This window comes from Ischnura elegans, chromosome 9, assembly GCF_921293095.1.
Source record: "Ischnura elegans chromosome 9, ioIscEleg1.1, whole genome shotgun sequence".
NCBI classification, from domain to species: Eukaryota; Metazoa; Arthropoda; class Insecta; order Odonata; family Coenagrionidae; genus Ischnura; species Ischnura elegans.
In genome coordinates, this window is record NC_060254.1 from 15,183,997 (window position 1) to 15,207,859 (window position 23,863).

The window sequence follows — 23,863 nt, forward strand, 5'->3', positions numbered from 1 at the left end:
GGTACTACCCACAGGTGGGTCACATCGCAGCAAGCATGCTGCAGTGTGACCCACTACCTTAAACTATAGCTATACTATATGCCTACAGCTACACTATCTTACGCCTATAGATTTATACTATGTATATAGCAATAGATCTTATGTCTAAAACTGAACAAGGACTATTATTGACGAAAAAGTGAAAGGTGGCAGCATTTTGTAAATGAAATAAGTGTTTTCTTCCATGTATTTACATCTAAAGCACTATGTTACCCTTAACCCTCCTTCAGTTGAGTTATCTTCATTAAATTTTCATAACTCATTTTAGAAAACCGTATCCTATAATTTCAATTCCCATTCAACTACTGCACGAAGAGAAATAATGCTGCACTGAATAACTGCTCGTATTAACTCACATCACTGTAGGGTTTTAAATGAAAGGGAGGGTCAATTAATCAAATTGATTTTGAGAAAAGATTAACCTTCACTCCATCTCAAATTATGTTTGCTCAGTAAATAAAAATGGTCATAAAACCTTGATGAAGAATATGCTTTGTTCCGATTTCCTCTAAGTTTATTGTGTCTGAGATATATTTTGTACATTTCCAGTTTCCACAATTACACCATGCAATTAATCATATGAGCAATAGTACTTGATGCATTGCTAGTTATCTCATGACTACTTAAAGTTTTCTTAACAAAAAAGCCCTTATCGTCAAAAGTAAGGCATAATCACTCAATTTGTCAACAGTCAAAAAACCAAAATAAAAGACTTCAGGAAAACAAAACTTTTCCTCAAAACCCTCCAATCCTCAATATTTACATAAATAAAGTGGATCAATATACCGGCAAAAAGAGATGTCATTATTTTCTTCAGGATGAAAACACCTAACTGAAGAGTAGTTAGTTGGTCCCAAATAAAAGTTACAATCCAAACGTTTGAACTTCTGGGCAAACACCACAAGAACAGAGCAGAGTATGCTATTTTACTCCTCAAGTCCAAATTTGCACTCATATATGCCATGGGGGCAAGTCATTGGATGTCTTCTAAGGAGTCCAAGAGGATAGTACTTGCTTCAAATATCATTCAGGTAGAGGGGAATCACAAACTTTGGTCCGAATGGAGATCTATACTTTATGCCAACATCTTGGAATGCTCCCAGTGGGTATCCAAGATTGCAAAGGTAGATTTTGCCATTATCCGATGAATGCGATAAAGGAAGCACAGGGGCCAAGGTGACCTTCAAAGAAAACAAGACCAAGTTACACATTAGAATGAATTCTGGAGTCAGGTGGGGTGAATATTATGCAATTCATTCCAAGGACCTAATTGAGAGATCATATGCAGAGCACCACATAAGGGAGAGAGACAAATTCCATTCCAACTCATATGCCTGTTGCTTGCTAAAGCTAGGGTGTGGTTGCTGGCATATCCAATTTGACATTGAGTCGGGATATCAGAATTTCAGCTTCTGGATGGTAACTTTTTTTTCCATCTAGGACTACACAACTTTATCTCAGAGGCTAAGAATTCCTTAAAGGAACTACTATGTCAAACAAAGGACCAATCATTGAATACTTCAATTCTGTTCCATAATGGTGGAAAATCCTTAATAATTTCAATGAAAAAAGTTCCCCTGCATCAGGTATTGAACCAAGGAACTTTAGCTTTCTGTGCCTTGACCTACACCATGAACTTAGATAAATAACTATGGGAATTAATGAATCTGGATAGCATAATGATCTGCACAACGGTCTGGAAAACCAAGAGCCTGAAATTCACTTAAGAGTACCTACAGAGTAAATTATTTACTTATTTCCACGACAATTATTGTGACCAGGCTAAATGATAATAAATCAACAATCAGTCAAAGCAAACCTTAGTTCCCACTCCCGTTCCAGTAGCTGGTGGATCGAGGGCCAATACTGTAGCCCTGTTTTCATGAGCCCAGCCTGCAACAGGTGCAATGCCAGTCGATGAGCTGAGAGATGAAAGTGCTGGCGAGGAGGAGGATTGCTTCCATGAACTGGGAAATGTTTTATGTGATGCCACACTGGGTCCACCATTGCTGGGTGCTGAAGAGAACGAAGGACTATGACCTTCCAGGGCAAGAATAATGAGATCAACAGCAACTGACGGCAGATCTGAAATAGAAATTGGAAATTAACAGCATACAGTCATCATATATTCAACCATATTAGGGAGACTTCATGTGTGGAAGTACATATAACATATTTATGTTTGTAATTTGTGCTGTCTCAAAAAAAATTTATTGTTCATAAAACTAGCTTCACTACATAGCAGCATCTTGAGTTGTGATATCAGGTAAATAAGACGCTAGTCTTCTCGATTCATTGTGGCCTAAAAAGCTAGTGTTATGGAAAGGAGTACGTAGGGAAGATCCATTTGCCTTCAACCCAATACGGGCATATGGGTCTCTCATAGGGAGCTCAGGAGCTGACTAGATGGCTCCACAAAGGGTGATGGGATTTCAAACACCACTTACATGCAACATTTGTACATAGTAAATTTTCATTTCCAGCTGTTTTTATGGCTTTTTTGATGAAGAGATATGTATTATTATTTTTATGGATTTGCATTATGGGAAATAAATTATATTGGGATTGATTGGGTTTTCTTTAATGTACACTAATACACTGAAATATCTCATTCACACTCTACCACAGTGTCTATAGGATCTCTACCTCACTAGAGGTCTACAAAAAAAAAAACCTACTCAAGCACCATGACGGCTTAGTAATCTTGTATATAGGTGGAGCACATAGTGCAATAGATGAGAGAAATTGGTTAGAAATATTAGGTGAAATATTTTTGAACTGATGCATTAGAGTTCCAAATGAATGCTATTATTTGATTTGATGGCCTTTAAGTGGATATTTGGGTGCTGAATGTAGCATTTAAAAACTAAGCCAACGAAACTTCCAGTTCCACAACTGCAAAAAATGGCAAAAAGTAATCAAGTAAAGGGGTGAATCAAATGAACCATGCCCCTCTCTATGAAGACTTTTCCATTACATAATTATCTTTTAGAAGGAAAAGATAGATCAGGAGTGAATAAATATGTAATTTAAAAAATGTGCGTCAAGTACTAGTAGATACTGTATATTTTTGCAACATTGAATATTTTTGCATACATATTTTTAAATTAGCAGTAACTCTGGCATGACAGAAGAAAATTATTATAGTTTTCAGATACAACTGGATTTCATCATAAAAAAACGCAGCTTATGTGGTTAACTCTGGAGAATTTGGGAAAGAGAATGGGATTTAAATGAATAATCATTAAGCTCTAACTTTCTTCGAAAGCCCACATGGTTAGTCGAGAAAAACTTACCTGGACAAAATTTGTAGGTAATGCTATGTATTATACAAAGCCTGTTTTTTAAGTAAGGTCCATTGTGCCATACACTAGTAGTTTGCGCGCCATCCGTAACAAGTGTGCGTGCTGCCTCCCGGAATTCCTTGCAAACAACCACATGCCGGTTGCAGTTCTGCATCTAACATGTACGCTTTACTCTGGATCTTTAAAGTGTTTAAGATTATCAAATAGCCCGCCGTGTGTGAGATTCGGTCAGTGATACAATTTTTGACAGTAAGAAACATGTTGGCTGCAGACCTTTACTGCCAGCTTTGTGAAGTGTATGCTGCTAATGCAATGAGCGAAGGTAAAGTGCAGAAATGGGTCGGAGAATTCAAAGATGGCCCCGAGAATATTCACGATGAAGATCGCTCAGGCCGGCCATCGGTGATCACAAACATTGTCGCAATCTTGGCAACGGTGTTCAGGGACAGGCTCGGTGTTGTGCTAGTGGACTTTATGACACAAGGAATGACGATCAACTCAGAAGCCTACTGTGCAATCGCAGCCAAGCTCTGACACGCCATCCAGAATAAAAGGCGTAGCATGTTGACAAAGGGAATTTTGCTCCTCCACAACAACACAAGGCCTGACACCGCTGCTCGGACCTGGGAAATGAGTGACTGTTTTGGCTGGGAAGTTTTGGATCACCCACCAAACAGCCCTGAACATGTTCCGAGTGATTTCCACCTTTTTGGTACGTTAAATATCATTTTGGTGGGAAACGCTGCAATTACAACGAAGACAGCTGTGAACTCCTGCTTGTCAGGGCAGGCGGCAAATATCTTTGAAGAGGGGTTTCTAAACTTTGAGAAATATTATGGAGGGGAAGAAATGAAGGGAAAGCCCACCAATGAAGGCAAAAGATAATTTATATCAGATAAAGGACATGAGGATGAAGAAAATCAGGGAACTACTTAGGAACTGGCTTAGGAAAGGAAGAAATGGCAGGCTACAATACACCAATCTTTGGTTTCCATAGAGTGAATGAGTGCATTACCCAAAATTAACCCTTTTAGTGCAGCAGGCTGATATATCGCCTTTTACCATTTGGGTGAAAAGCAAGGTGGGCTGATATATTGGCTCTAACGTAGTCCATTATTTAATTTGCCATAACTTAAAACTATACCTATCCCTTGCTAAAACGTAAAATATTTTGTCAAAATTAACCAGTTTAACCTCACCAATTAAAAGAAACCACATATGGATATGTATTAAAACAGCTTTGTATTGTTTTTTTTCCAATTAATTGAAATATTACTCACCAGTAACCCAGGAAGAAGAATAGCATTAAGAGGGTAAAGCGTACAATTGTAATTCCTAATTTCCAACTTAGGGCTACACAGTGGCTCAGGCAAAATTTCTATCTGTTCACTTTACCTTTTACGTTTGACACAACACCATTTCCAGTGACTCGGTACAATGCAAGCTCGGCTGAAATTTGTGATGGAAGACGTTGAGGGTCAGCAACATAGACCAGGGTGCGGATGCCATGAGAAGCCAGCTGCCGAGCACAATTTATTCCGGCGGCCCCTTGCCTGTGAGGTCCACAGAGGGCAACGACCGTAGGCCACTGGTGAGCATTGTGAGGATTGAGTCTGGAAAGAGGAGAACATGAGAAGTGAGAACTCCACTGTTATTAGAACAGTTGTTTGATCAAGGAAATCTACCACGGTTTTGGAAAAAAACCTCCACAGCTATTTTTTAAGGAATTCTAGACAGCATCTTCATTGTTGAGTTTTTACTTATTCCTTCCTTCTGCATCCTTTCCTTTGCTAAGCTTCCCCTATATTTAGTCTCCTCCGACCTGAAATCCACTGTTGACACATTAAGCCGACTGTCAGTGAACAGCCGAGAAGGTGATAGGGTGGGTGTGATAACAAGGAAGAAAAACTGATGGAGAGGCTATGACGTGAATGAGGTTGGGGCAGATAGTTGCAAGGGGAATCTATAAATCTGCAAGGAGAATGCAGACAGTAACATAGGTCTTACACTGTGGAAAACATTTGTTTTAAATACAGAAGCTACAAAGGCACTCCCCTGAGTATTGTTAATGGATTTACAGGAAGACAAAGGTGATTAATTTAAGTCAGGCATAGATTGTCACAGAGCAGGATTCAGGCAATCCTCAATGTAATTACAATTTGCCATTTTGTATATTTCTCAAAGGCATCTTTCAATCAACCTTGAAATGTAAAATGCAGGGATTAGTATAAATGATGGCAATAAACAGGTATGTTAAATGATTTATTTAACACATTTTTCACACATAGGAATTAAGACAATTTAGAGGGAAAAATTTTACAAAAACATGAAGTAGGACATAAAAATACTATAGTATATGAACCATTAATGAAGAAACCAGAGGAGCAAGGAAAACATTTCCCTTGGTGACAGATGGGACATAAGTTGCATGGTGAAATTGAAACATGATTAATAAAATGGATCAATAAAGGGTGGGATGAAAGGTAGCATAAAGGTGAGCACTATGAGAGTCAAGTCCTGAGAATATGCAGATGGAGTAGAAAAATGCAAGTGGGAGGAAGGCGCTTGAAAAATGGACAAGATTTTTAATAAAGTTATCATTACGTTAATTTTGTTTTGTATTATGGAGTCTCAATCATTTAATTTCATACCACATAATAACTTTCATATTAACATAAAGAGAATAGCAATTTTTGTATGTGGTTTTTAATCTCAAATATCAGAATACCATTTGCCTGTTAGACCCCCCAGAAAAAAATCCTGGATCCGAAGTTGGGACGGAAGTTCATTTATAAATAAATTGAAAAAGTTATACCCAAAGACGCTGCCCTAGGGAGCTCTAGATGTCACAGGAGACCAAGGAGGGGAGGTACTGGCGATGCTGCCCAGTGGCATAGCGAGGGGGGTTTTGGGGGTTAAACCCCTCCCCAGAGCTCAGAGAAATATTTAAGTTTAATCCATTTTACTTAATTAGATTGATATTAGCAATAGAATAGTGTAAGGATTAATAAAATATCCCTCAGAAAGCCGTAAAACTCACCATTTTGAACCGTTTATCTTAAAATTCTGCAATTTGTTAATCACGCACCTTACACTTATCCTGGTGGGTATTTCATACCCCCACACACCTTAGTATTAGTTGCAACTAAACCCCCCCCGCCTTAATTCCTGGCTGCACCCCTGATGCTGACGCTAGGTTCTGTGGGAGATAAAGCTAGAAAGTAGGCCAAGGAACATACCATATATGCCATACTGTTGGCTTAGATTATGAAGGAGAAGTTGATAATGAAGAGTGTCAAAAGCCTTGACGAAATCAAGGTAGATGGCATTAAGTTGATTAAAGTTGTCCATTGCAGAGATGGTATGGAGCTGGAAGACAGCATGATTTGTTAAGCATATTCTTCCTAGGAGGATGAAAAAGGAGATGTGAAATAGTAAATCCTGGTGAGAATAATTCACCCGCAGACAGAAAGAAGTATGTATTGGAAGCAATGATATGGGATAATAGTTTGAGACATCAATTTTTCTACCAGTTTTTAGTATCAGAATAAAGTTGGCACATTTCCAGGGAAAGTTCCTAATAAAAACTAGTGATTGAACGAGAGACTCTAAGGTTGTGAGAAGGATAAACTGCAGTTGGGAATGAATTTAGGGTTGCGACCATCAGGGCCAGGTAAGCAGTGGATAGTATTTTTTGAGATATTAACTTCCCAGGAATCAGTATGTGGGATAGAGAATGATTTAATTTGAGAGAAAAAGAATAGGCATGGGTTCATTTTTGAAATAAAGTAGATTACAGGCAATCAAATAAGAATTTGAGAAAGAAGTCAGGTGTCCCTCAGCCCACAGCATTTTTGGTATTAAAGGCGAATGCTTCAGGAATTTAGGGATGGTTATGGTGTTGATTGATTAGAAGCCACAATGAGGAACTTGCATGGGTCGTAGATTGCTCTAAAAACTATTTTGAATGAGTAAAATGGATATATTAGCTCGCAAAAATACCTTCAGTTTCTCCATTCAACATCAAAAGAAATAAAAAAATTGCATTTAAAATCGAGAAAAATTTCTCTGAGCCGACCACTGCGCGAAGACACCCGAGCGTTGCCGAGGCCAGGCGTGACGTCATAGGTGCCTAAACAACCGTATGGAGTTGGGAAATACGCTGAGCGCATGATGTAAAATTTGTTTTGAGGGAGTATTTAGCCGCTCATCGTCACTTTATTTTGTTCTGTTATTCTTGGGCAAGTTTTCCTCTGACTAATGTGCCACGATTATTACTTGGGATATTAATAATGCGACATCGGGATGATGAAGTACAAGCGTTTCACTTCGTATGTTTTAGTTATCAGAAAAATGAAAGATAACGTTGCCACTCGTTCGAATAGTACACCTGAAATTCATCTACATCTACATAATACCCCGCAAGCCGCCTAAAAGGCGAGTGGCATGGGGTGTTAGGACACCAGCTTTTTTTTTAGGACACCAAAAATTGATGCCACGGCCCTCATAAAATTTGTTAAGACAAATTATTTCTATACGTCGGCGGCAAATCGAGATGTAAAAGAAACTTGTAATACTAGAGGATAACGATCGTAAGCTGTGCTGTTGACATTAGAGTAAGCTGTGCTGTTGAATTTGGCAACGCCGAATTAGCGGAGAAGGTAGTCCTATCCGTCCTACGGTACGAATTCACAGCAAAACAATCTGCACACAATCCACATGTGAGATCGCGAATCGGTTCCGCTGCCAACACACACAAGCCACAATCTATTTCAATAATATAGGTAAATCCATAAACAATATACTAGCATATACCATAAAAATATAGTGGGAAATAGGCAAATACTCTTATCAAAAACTGGAAGTCACTGTCACATTCTTATATTCATCACGTACAACTTACAATAACAGAGCTCGTTATGATGGAAACAACTATTTATTCACTGATTTAAACCCTTAAATTAGCACACACAAGTGACACAGGTGACTTTTCTCACTACTATTCGTTGAAATAATGGAATAACAAACTTCACACACAGTTATTACGATATATATTCGTATTTCAATAGCTTGATCGTGAAATGTCATATCTACGGTGAACAACGGAGGTTAACACGCCACTGACAATTTTTACACTACTGTTAGACATTTATCGATAGCGTAATAGCACTTTTCACAATTCAATCACGATGGAACACTGATAACTCTTGGCCGATATTTTTCAACCTTGTCAAACTTTGTGCATTACAACCACTGGCACTGTGATTATTAGCAGTAGCTTAACGGGAGATGTCACGTTGAAAATAACACTATTTTGGCACAAAAATGTTCCTAGATATCTCCAATCAGCGAGCAAAAGTTGCATTGACTGGAACTCACCCCATAATACAAGCACAGACAATCCTAAACGACGAATTCTCCGGTACCTACGAATAAACGTATAAAGTTATTGTATATAAAAGCATAGCGGACATTAGTAAACATCAAAATCGTTCTAATTACATACTTAAATGAATGATATGCCGTCGATAACATCAACTTACCATTAACGTATCCCCCTTCCTACGGCCGTGGCTCAGACTCCTACAACGATGTTATTTAGGTATTGTAAAAATTTTGGTTTAACTGCTCCAGTTTTATATTTTATGCCCTTACTCAGATATTAATATTATAAATAATGCAAAATATGAGGGCTTCCAAGCCTCTATCGTCGGATATTTATCTTTAAATAGAAAATAATCAACACGTCTAACAAACGAAGCTCTCACAACTGCTGGCAACTATTACAAACAATCACAACAATAGCTTCGCGTGATGTTTAGGCACCTTTGACGTCATCGAGGCCTCGTCGGCAGTGGCTTGGGGGGTGAGGGAGTTTTTCCCGCGCTTTAAAATTCGTTATATTTAACATTGAATATCTCGCGAAGGAAAACTCAGATATACATGCGGTTTTCTTTGTTGTATTCAGAAAATAACTTTCTGTCCGCCTGTGAAATAAAAAAAATTCATGCAAGTTCCCCATTTGTGGGACTGGAGGAAAAGTTGGAAGAAACAGTCCGCACATAGTTTTTGTAGCCAGTAGAATTGAAGAGTTTGGAATATTGGTGGAGATAAACAAAGGAATGGTGAGTTTTCTAGTTTGGGATGGCCTCGTGGATGCATCAAGCATGATTTCTGTTTCCAAGAATGTGTATTGTGCCTGCTTTAAAACATGTATGGAACTTTTTTTTCCTCCCCTTTACTAAGGGAACCAAATATTTTTCCATGGCCTCGACGATGTCATGGAGAAAGGCCACTCCTTCTTCAGGAGATAATGAGGATATGAAGTATTCCCCAAGGATTAAGGTGAGTGAGCAGTTGGCATCCTTCCAGTGAACCTTTGACTATGTATGAAAGTCTTTAATGGAGTCGGGGGAGCTCCACAGGATTTCCAATGGCCATGGAAGAGGAAATGAGCATCAAAGGAATAAGAGTCCAGCAGGAATATTTTTGCCGAGGGTGATCACCTCAGATGCTGCGATTAAGACCAGGTAGTCTATGGTTGCCATATTGTGAGTACTCTGTAGACAACTCTCTGGAACTGAAGTGCATTAGTGAAATGCAAAAGTGAGAGATCCCCAGCGAATAGACAAAGTCACCCACATTCCCTGATTTGCAGTCCAAATTTATTTTATTTCCTGGACTTTTCTGGAAAAGTTAACAGCACAGCACTCATATTTTGGGACAAACAAAGGAAGGTACATTGTAAAATTAAATTTATTTACACCAGGAGTAACATATTCCTGTCAAATTACAAAAAAGACAAATCAAAATGTAAAATTTAAGGGAAGCGTAAAAAGGAAAATAAATTTGGAGGGTAAAGTGGTCTTCTAATTCAGTGGTATTGTAGTGAGATTAACCCTTCAGTAAGATTGCTGCTGCACTGACATATGTATTTGAATACATTTCTTGGTTTCTTCAAAGAAACTTGTGGGTCCCCAGTCCTTCCCCTAAGTCCAATGATGTGTATTTCATTTTATGAGCATTCTATGTAGCAGTTGTTATGTGCTGGAAATCACATCATTAATTCCATTTGAGCCATCGGGTATTGGTGCAATCCTTGAGGCAGTAGCCCAATTTAGGGGAGCCATTGCACCCCATGCAATACACTTTGTATTTCTGGATTATGCCACGTGTTACGTTATATATGAACTAGTCTCCTTCAAGTTTTCCAAAACCATTTAGAAAAGTTTCATGCAAAATACATTTTCTTTAAACTGCTCCATTAGTAATGCAACACCAAATGCAATGTACAACCTCTCGCGTCTACTCAAAAGGTAAGACTGCAATAGGGTTTAAGTACTACTGTCGGCATCAAAATAATGAAAAATACAATGAACAATACTTCATTCTAAACATAATTTTATTCTAGATCCCGATATATTTTTCATTTTCGGGAAAATTTTAGAAAATGCATTTGAATATAGTCCCCCATTTACTTTTACCAAGGGCATTTTTGGAAAAAAGGGGAGACTATTATCAGATAAACACGGTATATTAAGGACGAATAAACTCAAAAGAGGATCAAAGGAAAGCTCTTAAGTCAAAACCACTTGCTCTTACCTTATGGAACATGGTCCATTACTACTATCTAGAGAGAAACCTCTTCTCACCTTCATATCTTAAAATACTTTGAGCATAAATATAACCTTCTTTTAAAGACAATATGATAAATGTAAATAAAATTTTTGGCTTAGAAATTGAGTAGGCTGATGCTCCCCCAAATGCTAAGTAAATTGGCAAAAAATTGGCCTATTTATTTAATTTAATTTACATAAAACAAATTTCCCAGGGTAGAATTGTGAGCAGACTAGACATGCAGGTATGGAAACATTCAGTGTGGCCACCTTGCCCACTCATCTTCCATATTCCCTTCCACCCCCATGATCACGAAATGAGATGACACCTAAGAGTCTCTCTCATGATGTGGCCAGAGGGTGTAGGTGGAGTTGGAAGAAGACGATGATAGGGAAACGTGACTTGTAGCCTGGAGGAACCTTGAAAATATTATGTGGGGAATGCCAATGTGCATTGGAAGGGTAAGTTTTCGAAAGAAGCCTACAAAAATCTGCTATGACTTTTTCCTCACCTGATTTTCCTGAGTCAAATTGCCATCCAATTTATAGAAGTTTCCATACAAATTGATGGGTCAGTTTTACTTTTTTTTCTAGTTTATACAAATAATTTTGGTGTACATTCTTTTTGACATTGGTTCTAGACTCAAAAGCTGGTGAAACCAAGAAGCGATCGCATGTAAATATTCATTGTTGTATTGTGCCGCAAATATTGCTGGTGGAGTAAAGATTCTACAAATTACCTGTGGCTTCCACCGAGTAACTGCAAGGCAATTTCAGTGGCAGCTCTACCAAATAGTTCTGTCTGCCGTTCCACTGACAGTCCCAACCTTTCTGCAGCAGCAAACAGCTGGTGGCGTAGTTCAGGTGTCACACTCGGGACGACCAAGCCTGTATCTGTGGATATGAGAAAAGTTCACATTGAAAGGGACTACTAAAACCAAAGCAACAAATTATGTATTTATCTCTATTACAGATAGGTATGAAGGTTCCATCAGAATTAAGGAATTGGTAGATACACTGCCTTGGAATCAGCCACCTCTTTGCTACAGTTGAACACCTAAATTATATGGCCATGTTTTTCTACTCACTTTTTAAATGAACAACAATATGTAATAACTCATGAGCAATAGCAAAAATGAAACAGCTACAAATTAATTACATAATTGTGAATTCAATACAATACATACAGACCAGAACAGGCGACAATAATCTGAAGTTGGTCGAAAAAAAGCTTTTTTCAGGAGATGAAACTTCACTTAGCTGTTTTAAATAGATTGGTACAAGTTATAATGCATGAAATTTATCATCATTCATCTGTACAACAAACTGTGAGCACTTATTTGGACAAATTTAGAAAAATTTAATTCTTAAAATTTTCTAAAATTTATGAAATCCAAGTAAATCAAAAGATATTGTTGCAAAGATACTGAATAAAACTATATTTTATTGGTAAAATTGTTATCTTGCCTGTAATAACACTTCTTTTACACACACTTTAGTTATATTACGCATCTACACCAAACTAAATCATGGACAACTTTCATGATCCTACTTTTCTTACATGCGGTAGCATGAAAAATTGGAATAGAATCGGTATTAACATCATTAGACTACAATAAGACCACTTGAGAATGTCATTTAGATGTATGATAGTTTGTGATGCTGAAAATGGTGAAGTATTGCATAGCGGCACTCTTTACCTCGCAGTTTTGTATGCTTAGCATAGATCGATTGTTCTCCAGTGGTTTTTCCTGTTGCATGCCATATAAGTAGTAAAACACACCATATAGAATGGTGGTGATCAGTAAAGTGAAGTACACAACTTCAAACAAAAACTTTGTGAGTCTCCATTTATTAATATAACACATCCATTACACACTCTAGAAATTACATACACACCCTCCAATACACGTTCAGCCTCTGTTTCATCCTTTCCTATAGGTACCTATGAGAGGAAAATGTTTTCCGTGCTACGAGTAGCATGAGAATATTTTAAACCTCTCCCTGCAGAGCTTTGTTTTGGAGTTACCCAGGTATTCTCATCCCTCCAAATTGGGAACCAACTCAACGGAGTGCCCAGGTATTACCACGGCCATTAGACTTGACCCTCAAACCTTTTCTTAGCATGAATCCATGGCCAACTTACTGCATTAGCAGTATATTTATTAAAAAAATATTGCTTTTGATTCCAATAATTTACACTTATGTAAGAATAACTATTATTTTTTAGCATTTTGTAATTTTAAACAGATTTCTAGCGTTGATAATAACTAAGTTAGAAACATAATTATACCTCCACTGCACAAACACTCAGCAATCGCCCACCGAATCAAATCTACTCATCTAGTAGACCAACAGTACTTATGCACTCAGCTGGCAATAGCCTGAGTATAAACGCTCACTTCCAATTCTCCAAGCTTCGGAGCTGAGCGTTAATGATTCGGACACTGCTAGCTATGCGCATTCATATTATTGAGCTCCTAGATGAGCAGATTTGATTCAGAGAGCGATTGTTGAGCATCTGTGCAGTGGAAGTATCGACAAGGAACATACTAAGACTTTAACACCAGTAGTCCATTCATAGTAATGCTAAAATTTCATTTAAAAATTGCTTACACATAAAGAATACAAAGAATTCATTTCAAAATATAAAAACTTAGAGTATACAACAAAATGTGTCTTTGCAAAAACCAATGACAATAAAACCACTTAGCAAATAATTTCTGTGATGAGGAGGATCATAAATGAGTAGAAAGTGCTGGCCTAATTGCTGAGGAGTGGGAATAAGGTCTCACTAGGCTGGGTCCCAGAAAGAGCCTGAATATCTCTGACCATTGCTAATTCAGAGGTCACTTCCCTTCCCAGTGTTGGTTCTAGCCGCCGTCCATTCATTTGCATTGAAAATTCCATGCCAGCTAGAGCCGTAGTTAGGTCTCTTGAGTATGAAAATTCCCAGTGACTACTACCAATGTTTGGCACGAAAGGGTTAAAAGATCCAATGCAAAGCCACTGTGCAGTCACGCAGCGAGAGGGGGTTTTGGGGGGTAAAACCCCCCCAAGAGTCCAGAGAATTTTTAAGTTAAATCTATTTTACTTTATTGGATTAATATTGCTTACAGAATAGTGTGAGTATTAACAAAATATCCCTCAGAAGGCCTTAAAACTCAACATTTTGAACCATTTATCGTAATTTTTTTCTGGCGGAGGGCCCCCACACCTCCCGATTACTCTGGCAGGTATACCACACCCCCAAGCACCCCAGTATTAATTGCGCCTGAAACCCTCCCTAGCCTTAATTCCTAGCTGCACCCCTACCACTGCGTACAATAAACATCCTATCAATATCCGTTCCATTCCCATGACTATTCAGTTCAAGGTCAAATTGAAGGGCGAGCAAATTTATAAATGTTGTTCCACTGTTAGTGAGTTTCTACCCAACAGTTTTCAATAATTTCCAACGTATTTATTTGTCTTATTTCAAATTACTATTTTTAAGCACCTTTTTTAATGCACCTATTTTTTTATAAATTTTATAATACATTTTCTTGACAAAACTCATTAGTGCATAAAATTGCAACAATTCTGAAGAAGAAACTGTGATTACAAAAAAGTACCTGTGACATATTCTTTGAGATCTGGAGAGGGGACAATCAGTTGCTTGTATATAATTGGAGTTGAACCAATAATGTTCTCATCATGTCGGTACTGCCGGTTTGAATCTGCTTGTCGAAGTATGTCTGGCTTCTGTGAAGCATTTATCTCATCAAATACAGCCTAGAAAAGAAAATTTCATTTTTATAAATAACATGCTAAAACTTATTATGGGAAGCACTGATCACGACTTTCCCGTAGACTTGGATACCGGCTGTCTATGGAAGTGAAACTTAAGCAATCAAAAATACACAAAATTAGTTTACAAAGCCACTAACCTAAATCCTTGTACTAAACTTCCTTGCTGAGTTAATTACACTGCACTTCCTTATATATGCAATTCCATCAGTACATGTCATAGTTGTAATTCCCTCTGAGAATTTTAAAATTTGCTGCATACATTTATAAGCAACTAGATGAGAGAAAAGCTCACCTGATCGTTGACAGAATGGCTCACTTGATTAAAATTTAACACAGATTATTCTACAAAACCTAACATCATTAATAGATAAATCTCTACAGTGAATTTAAAAATCATTGACTCAATTTCATTTTCACTTCTTTCAGTTTCAAAGCTGTGAGGTTGATTTTTTATTGTGCTTTATGAAATAGATCAGTGTTGGTAAGTAACCGAGTAAAAGCAATTGGATTACTTGTAACAATTACTTATGCAGTAATTAAAACTTGTAACAATTACTTTTAACAAAATGTAATTTTTATTTGTAATTTACTCCTTATGGTGAAAGACGAATTGTTACTTTCATTGTATACGTTACTAGCTCGTAATCGACGATAACTTTACTTATTTACCCGAGCCTACAGATAACTTTAAGTCCCAAAGTACCATAATTTGCTTGTTTAGGTTCAGCCACTGTTATGCTGTGGCCTATTTTTAATGGGGACAAAATATTACACCCCTTATGCAGTTACGCCAGTTACAATTGTATGTATCGCAAGTGAAATTGCAATTCCTATACAATTATGCATCAATTGCATTAGAAAAATGCCTCACAGAATGGAATCGATTCCGAACCAAGGTTCAAGACCCGAAGTGCGAAATACATTGAGTAAACATATTGTAACTCAATGGAGATAAAAAAGCATACCTGCTTGTTGAACAAGGCTAAATTTTTTTCAAAATCGAAGTCTTGATCCATTGTGTTGTCTATGTGATTGCCAAAGCAAGCCTCGTTCCTGTCAGTCCAACGATTTCGAAATCTATCCTTTTTGCTCGGAGTGCGATTACCTTCAGAAACTATCAAAAGAAAATCAATCAACACAAATCGACCCGAGGGGATATTTCTCTTAAAGAAACAAAAGATAAACAACAAGAAATACTAAGTACCTGAATGATTACGACTTGCCATCTCTTCAGTCACTTGCTTCCTTACCACATCAACCATCGGAGAACTGTTTTTCGTTGTAGTTAGACTCTCACTAACTGACCTCCCTGTTCTCTTAACACTAGGCTTGGCAATTGAAACCGAATTTGTGGCTGCGTCTGGGGACGTATCAATTATCTTAAGATCTTTGATGTCTCTGGCACTAAAATGTTAAAAAAATATAACATATAATACATCTTTAAGTAGGCAATACGGTAATTACATCGGGCACTTACCTTAACGTAACGCTCGGAGAAGAATGAGGAATTCCATTTTGAAACACCTTTGTCAAAGTTATCGTCTGCTCTTTCGTATCTACGGCGCTAATGTGGCCTTGGTAACTACCCAATGTATCGCCACAATCTAATGACACAGCATAACCTACCCAATTTTCAGACATTTTAACTAGATCCGAAGAAAAACAGTGCCACTGACACCCTCAGTACTACATATGGGTACACTTTACTAACTTTACTGGGGCGTCCTGAAGTAAAAATATAGACTAAAATTGATTATCTTAATATTAAATTGTGATATCTACGTTTATAAATCGTAATAAACCCCAAATAATATGAAATATAGAACTGTCAACAACGTTGTGTCCAGCTAAACACAGACGACGCTTAACGTACGCTGTAGTAAACAAACGAAAAGCGAAATTGGTTGTTTACGTTCACTTTTCCGCCAATCGGCTCAAATGGTAATTGCTATTTAAAATGGTTAAGACTGATTAAGTCCTTCATTTCTTCTGAGAGTTTTCGGGAAAAATTAATGATGAGGATCGTATTTGAGCCCAAAACTGTAAATCAACAGTTGACGTTCCTCACTTTGTCATTAGAGGTGGTTTAGTTTTTGTTGGTAATGGTTGAGTTTTTGTTTAGGGTAAGGATACAATTTCAGGAAATGTAAGGTGGGTTCAATAACGTAATTGGCTCACACAGGTGCTTATGTTCTTAACAATTACTGTAGCTCTCTAGCGTAGAGTTTATATTGATTCTGTCAATATTGTACCACTTTAAATTGTTCAATACAGGGAGATAAGATACTCATTTTTCCTTCGTTGTGATATCCCCAGCCAAAAGAAAGTGTCAAAGGGGAACCTTTTGATGTCTATGTATTGCCGAATAAACCTTCACCTTTTACTCACCACTATTATTATGTACTACAAATAATAATGCGTAAAATATTGGAAAGAATTAATGATTCAACACTGTGTTAGAATTGATTTAACGCTTCTGTGCACTGAATTGCAGCCCCACTTATCAAAGGTACAAAGGCGTGGGCTAACAGATGCCAGATGCTCTCCTCTCTGTCAGCCAACACTGTGAGTGTATGCCTGGAGCGGGTGACAAGAGCAATGGTGCGTAGAATGTTGCCCAAATGGGTAAAATTTCCAAGAAGGGCCACATGGGAGTGCATAGGGGAAAGGTTAGTTATGAAGTGATATGTTGTGATATTACACTGAAGTGAAAGGTTTTTATTTTGGTAAAAAAAATTGGTTGATTCCCTGTAGTTATAGGTGCAATAAATTGCACTCATATTGCAATTGTCACTCCTCTGATAAATGCAGAGGGATATAGAAACTACAAGGGCTTCTCGTTAAATGTTCAAATGGTATCTATGCAGTTCCTTATTTCATTTAGATTTGTGGCTCATGAACTTTGCCTCACAGTGATGTGGCTATGTATTACCAATATACTGTGTGTTCTTCATGTGTATGTAACGTTCCAATTTCAGATTTTTTGATGACCAGGTGAAAATATTGAAAATTTGTACATACCCTGGGTTTGTTCATGACCACTTCATCTGGTCCTACAGCAGGGTGAGGAGAATGCTGATGGATGCCCATCAAGAAAGATTTGGGATGTATTTTTTGATTGGTAAAAGCTATACCAAGCTTCTAGAAACTAATCAATCAGATGATGACTATATTGTTCTGTGTGTCATTATATTCTTGTCCCTACATCTCAATCTCAGGAGACTCAGGTTATGCATTGGCCCTGGCTGCTCACGCCTCTCCCCCACGCAGAGGAAGGGACTCCAGAGTTCTGCTACACGGCGGCTCACTGTAGAACACGGAGTGTTGTGGAGAGGTTGTTTGGGGTGCTGAAAGGGCGATGGAGTTGTCTCCAATGAGACTGCACCCTGCATTACCAACCACAACGGGCCTCAGAAATAATTTCTGTTTGTGCCATTTTGCACAATATTTTGTTGCATTTCGGGTAAGTTTGTTTATTTTCTGTATCACTCAGGAAGGAGATTGTATAGCAATGAATATATTGAAGTTTAAACCTCATTAAGGGTTCCTCTTCATGAAGAACCTGAGGAAGAAAGAGGCAACGTGGTGCCTAATGGTGGAGATCCAATGGGAGATGCTTTGGAGAGGGCCCAAAGAATCCAGAATCACATTATCCATCAGTATTTCACATAGGCGTGAGCATTTAGAATAATTTCACCTTTCCTTTGTCATGACATTTCGAATGCGGTCTTAAAGTAACAATGTTTCCATTTCATTTTCAGAGGTCCTCATACTCAGATGGTAGTCTTTATTTTATTTTAATACCCATTATTTTTATTTTCATTGGTTGTTATTCTTTTAAAAAGTTTTATTGTGTACTTTGAAAAGTATTTTTGTTTATTATAAGAAACATAATCACTTGGTTTTTCCCTTCCCATGGATGACTTCCTACTACCTTGACGTGGAGGAAGGGCTTAAGTGTTCCAATGACCTTAACAGCTACTCTGGTAGGCACAGTAAACACTGTCAAATACCAGCTTGGTTGAAGGATTGGAGCCTAAATAAAAGTAGTCCTAAATGTTCTTGAATATGGCTGCAAACTTATTCCACCCCCTCTTGTTACTCTTGAACTCCTTTATTGCAATGCAAGGAGTCATGTTTGTTGTCCTTAAAATGCATAGATCACAAATTGTTATCAGCAATTCTGAGTTATCACCACATGCCTCACATGAATTGTGGTATCTTAAAAAGAAGAGTTTATTCTTATACAGACTGTCCCAAGGGTCGTGTGTCATTTTTGACCTGTAATTTTAGTAACTTTGCACCAAACAATATTCATGAAAATTGGCACACTTATGGGGAAAGGTCCTAAGTTTTGTTGTGTGTAAGCAAAATTTTACAATTTTGACCTCACAAATGTGGGTCCAAACATAAAATTTGAATTTGCCTTATGGGGTTTCAATGTTAAAAAAATCGAGATAGAAAAAAGTCTGAATTTCATAGACCAAGCTGTCAATTCTTAGATTTTCGGGCACGAGAAACCCGAAAATAACACTTTTATTTACGAAAATTCAACTGTTGACCTTGTAAGGTCACCGTCAAGGTCATAAGGGTGGCAAAAAGAATAGCATACCAACAAAGGTGTCGATCCATGGGTTTTACATATAGGGTGTCCAAGTCATTGTTATTGTCCAAATACCCGTATTATTCACTAATTGACCTACGAGGGTCACAATGGGGGTCAATGGTCATAGAGTTAAACGTCGGGCCATCATTACAACCAACGTGTCGAATCATAGGTTTTGAAGGGTGCCAAGGTCGGCTAGGCAGTTCATAGATCCACATTGTTGATTTTTTTTACTTCCAAGGGTCACAGTGGGGGTCAAAAGTCATAGAGTTAAACGTCGGGCCATCATGACAACCAAAGTGTCGAATCATAGGTTTTAAAGGGTGCCAAAGTCGGTTTTTCAGTTCATAGATCCATATAATAGATTTTTTGACCTCCGGAAGTCATGTACAAAAAATTGTGTGAACCTGGTGAACCTCTTTCAGACCCAAAAAACGTTTCAGTTACAATTAACACGGATGGTTTAGCTCTGGGTGAATCTTCTACGCAGGCTGCCTGGCCATTATTTATGGATATCAATGAACTGTCTCCACAAACAAGGAAGAAATATCTGATTTATGCTGGTATGTGGGTGGGTCGGAAACAGCCGAACATGAATATTTTCTTGAAGCCTTTTGTTAATGATTTGAAAAAACTTGCTAATGATGGTTTTGCTTGGAAAGACTCCAATGGTGTGGAGCAACGTAGTAAAGTCATCCCTATCTTGGCGGTATTAGATTCAGGAGCTCAATATAAATTTTTGAACTTGACATCTTTCTCGGGTTACATGGGATGCACATTCTGTTATCAGAGGGCTGAAAACACACAGCGTGGACGTAGATTCACTGTATGTAAAGAGCCTGCTGCATTGAGGACTCAAGAATCTATGCTTGTAGACGTGCAAATTGCTCATGAACGTAGAAATAACAGAAATACCAAAGAGCGAGTTTACAGAGGGTGTAAAGGCCTTACCCCATTAGTTTATTTACATCCATACTTGAATTTGGGTTCTGGGGTTGTTGTTGATTTTATGCATAATGCACTTTTAGGAGTCACTCGTGCTCATGTATTTGCACTCCTCAACACAGCTGGTGCTCCATATTACTTAGGTGATCCAGAGAAAAGTTATGTGATGAACCAGCGTCTAATGCAGATCAGGCCTCCAAGATCAATAACAAGAACACCCAGGGAACTTACGCACATACAAAAATACACAGCTGGTGAGTGGAGAGCTTTACTACTTTTTATTCAATTGCTTGTTTTGATGGTCATTTAAATGGTAAATATTTTGAACACTTTGCTCTGCTCTCAGCATCTTTTTACATTCTGCTCAAAGGTTCTATAACAGGCAATGAATTAGAATTGGCACATTGCTACCTAAGAAAATACGTTTTTCTCACCCAACAGCATTTCAGAGAAACAGCTATGACGTACAATGTTCACCTACTGCTACATGTTACAAAAGCAGTTTCAGATTTTTGGTTTATTTGGCTATTTGGGCTTACAGTACTTTTGTTTTCGAGGGTGAGAATCATTTTTTGAATAAAATGCACACAAGTCCTGGAAGAGTCGCCATACAACTCACTCGCAGATACTTAACTTTTAAAGATTATCCAAACTTTTGTGAATGCTTAGCATCTTCAGATGAGCCTCTACTTTTTATTACAGACATCACTGGAAAGAGGTATTCATTCCACGTGCAATGCAATCAATCTATTCTGATTGGGAAATCAACAACTCATCATTTGAGTGCAGAGGACTTGGAGTGCCTGAGAATATTAGGTGTTGATTTCTTAGAGGAGACTGTTTATAGTTATAGTAGAATGGTGGATAGGAAGGTGCGCCTAACAACTAAGGGTTATTCTGAGGGAAAGAAAAATGACGATTCCTGGGTAAAAACTGGGGATGGCAGAAGGGGATTCATAAAACCAATTACCACTTTCTAAGTAGAGAAAGAAGTTACATTGTTGTTATGCTTCAAGAAGTGACGATTGACAAGGCTCCCATTCTTCAAACTCAACTGCTAATGGTAAACCACATTAAAAGAATCCTTGATAAAGGTAGTTCAATTGCCATTTAACCCTCGGATATCATTGGTCAATGTATTCACATGGAAACAGATACTGGAAACTTTATAGCTGACATTCCTTATGGTTGTTATGGAGATTAGATTCATTATTTATTATTAGTGCTTAAAATCACACAGATATCTGGGCAATTCCATTTGTGACGGAATTACTTTCAGAGAAAACTATGCAATTGGATATTTCGATAAAATTTTAAAATACATCATTATTGTAAAAATTCTATCTGTGCATGATCAAAAAACATTTCTGAAGGTGATTTTCATAAAAAGAAACAAAATTAATTATAGAAATACCTTCTAAATATGCCTAAAATTAAAATGTGACGGAATTACTCCCAGGTCAACCTCCTATGTGCAATGATGTCAAACATCTTCAAACTCTGTGAATCTAAGTGGAATTTGAAAACTTTTAATATGGCTCTGAACAGTGTTTGAGTCATTGCTTATGATAACACAATTCGTCAAAAATACAAATTAATAATATGTTCATCACAGTCATAAATAAACACGTGACGGAATTACCAATTGCTTCTTGTTTCAAACTCAAAAAGAATAAGGTCATTTAACTTCAAAACAACTCTGAATCAACAGTAAACGTATTATTACCAGATAAAATTTAAAAAATGTAGCTTCTATAAAATAAAATTCCCATCTCCTGTTTATTCTGTGCTTCCTGCAGTTTCCCGTATGTGTCAGTCTAACCAGACCTTCTATCAGCCATAGGTCACAAGACACACTAGCAGGTTTTTCCAAGACATTGACCCCTTCTATATGGAGATGTTAATTTTTAAGACATCAACTTTGGACAGTATTACTTCAACCTGAGTTTATGGATATTTTATTTTTACTCATGCACATGTACCGTCTGCATAGTTCATCTTCAACGTGTTCTCGGCCTTCCAAAAATGATTTGTGCCAGCAAAAAACTTGTGCTATTTATATGTTATGTTCCTCATAGGCCTTTTTCAACTTTTCAAGAGTCACGCTGCTATGTGGCCTCGATTAAGCATTTTTTAGAGAATCTAATTTTAGCCCTTAAAGGGTGTCTGAACCTACCTTTCTAGAACTAAAATAAAATCACTATGTTATAAATTTATGATACAATAAAAACAATTTAGAGTTTTTGTGACGGAATTACCAATTTTTCATGTTCACTTATATCCGTGTTTTAAAATCTATGTACATTATGTATTAAAGTTGATATTTGTTTCAAAACGTTGCCAAAGCTATACTACACAAGGCCCACAATGCAATAGGACACTACTTATGTTGTTTTTTGATAAATATTACTCTGTAAACAATAATGAAATAGTTCATAACAAATCTTTGTCAGCCATCTTGAATTCAACGATCACCAAATGAGTAACTAAGGTGTTTGAGCAAATCCAATACTGATTTCATAAAATTCGATCATTTAACTGTTGATTTATCAAGATAAAATATTTCCAGCCTAAAATTTAATTTTAGAGAAAAAGTGGTCATTTTCGTGGAAATGCCCTTCTATTAGTTTTCTTGACAATGTTTCTGATAAATAAAAGTTGATGTACCTGGTGGATAAATTGTTACCTGATGTTAATAAAATCTTCTTTTCAAACCTAGTAAGTTATTTTGCAACAAAAGTTCCCTCTAACACTGAGTGTTGATCTACACTTGACAAAAAAATGTGGTACATGACATGCACGAAAAATGGGAACAGTTGGTGAGAATGGCCTGTAAGTACAGAAAAAGTGTAAGGAGAGGTAGAAAACATGGACTAGGTATACACTTCTGGGGTAATATCTCTGTACTATGAGTGTAAATTATTGGTATCGCGACACAGTGGTAAAATTGTGATGACATTTGTGTACCCAAAAATGGTGATTGATGTGTACAAATTGTGTACACTTCTGGTGTATGAATAGACTGGTAACTTAGTGGTATAATCTGTGTAACATCTGATGCATCACATTGAGTACAGCTGTGGTACCAATAATGTACAGGATGTACCAACTGTACGATTTGTATAACTTTGTGAGTAGAAAAGTGTAGTAAATGTGTAGTTTTACATAATGTACCATATTTTTACACATATTTGTTACACAGATTTTTCGCCAGGGTAGCTATCACAAAGCTTTTTGCTGCATATTTTTAAGAATTTGTGTCTGAAAGCTCATCAGAATGGCTGTGGAGATATTAGAAATTAGCATGACACATTCCATAATGTATTCCTGATCTTCGGCGGGGCTGTGACTCTCGGACTGAGTGTGAGTTCTCGCCCTTCCTTAGGAGGATTGCGCCCTGGGCAAAGGTACTTCTGCCGACAGAGTTTCGAAATACGGCACAGAGAAGATGGGAGATTCCTTATTGTCTAACTCGACCTCTGCTCGCGGTTCACGTCCCAGCGGTCACTCCCCAACATCAACTGCCTTCCTTCAGATTTTGAGGGTTTTTATACCCAAAA

General features: G+C 37.5%; 2 protein-coding genes and 1 long non-coding RNA gene across 6 annotated transcripts; 2 read left to right on the plus strand and 1 right to left on the minus strand.

Annotated features, from left to right (window-relative positions):
- Positions 1–535: 535 nt before the first annotated feature.
- LOC124165252 (enhancer of mRNA-decapping protein 3) lies at positions 536–16,604 on the minus strand. Its single transcript, XM_046542572.1, has 8 exons — positions 16,230–16,604; positions 15,957–16,156; positions 15,718–15,866; positions 14,575–14,734; positions 11,701–11,854; positions 4,740–4,957; positions 1,859–2,124; positions 536–1,220 (listed from the first exon to the last, which is right to left on the minus strand). The coding sequence occupies exons 1-8, from the start codon at positions 16,391–16,393 to the stop codon at positions 1,056–1,058; spliced, it is 1,476 nt and encodes a 491-aa protein (XP_046398528.1). The 5' UTR covers positions 16,394–16,604; the 3' UTR covers positions 536–1,055.
- Positions 16,605–16,647: 43 nt separating this feature from the next.
- LOC124165254 lies at positions 16,648–18,819 on the plus strand. Of its 4 annotated transcripts, none has more exons than XR_006866178.1 (7): positions 16,648–16,693; positions 17,247–17,421; positions 17,507–17,607; positions 17,731–17,873; positions 17,971–18,215; positions 18,295–18,426; positions 18,514–18,819. It is a non-coding gene; the product is annotated as an uncharacterized LOC124165254 (long non-coding RNA). The 4 variants fall into 4 exon arrangements; XR_006866177.1 differs by lacking the exon at positions 16,648–16,693 and adding an exon at positions 16,700–16,903; XR_006866176.1 differs by lacking the exon at positions 16,648–16,693 and having other exon boundaries at positions 16,700–17,421.
- A 705-nt stretch (positions 18,820–19,524) lies between these two features.
- LOC124165253 lies at positions 19,525–21,622 on the plus strand. Its single transcript, XM_046542573.1, has 2 exons — positions 19,525–20,557; positions 21,006–21,622. Exons 1-2 carry the CDS (start codon positions 19,744–19,746, stop codon positions 21,281–21,283), a joined length of 1,092 nt encoding a protein of 363 aa, XP_046398529.1. The 5' UTR covers positions 19,525–19,743; the 3' UTR covers positions 21,284–21,622.
- Positions 21,623–23,863: the final 2,241 nt, after the last annotated feature.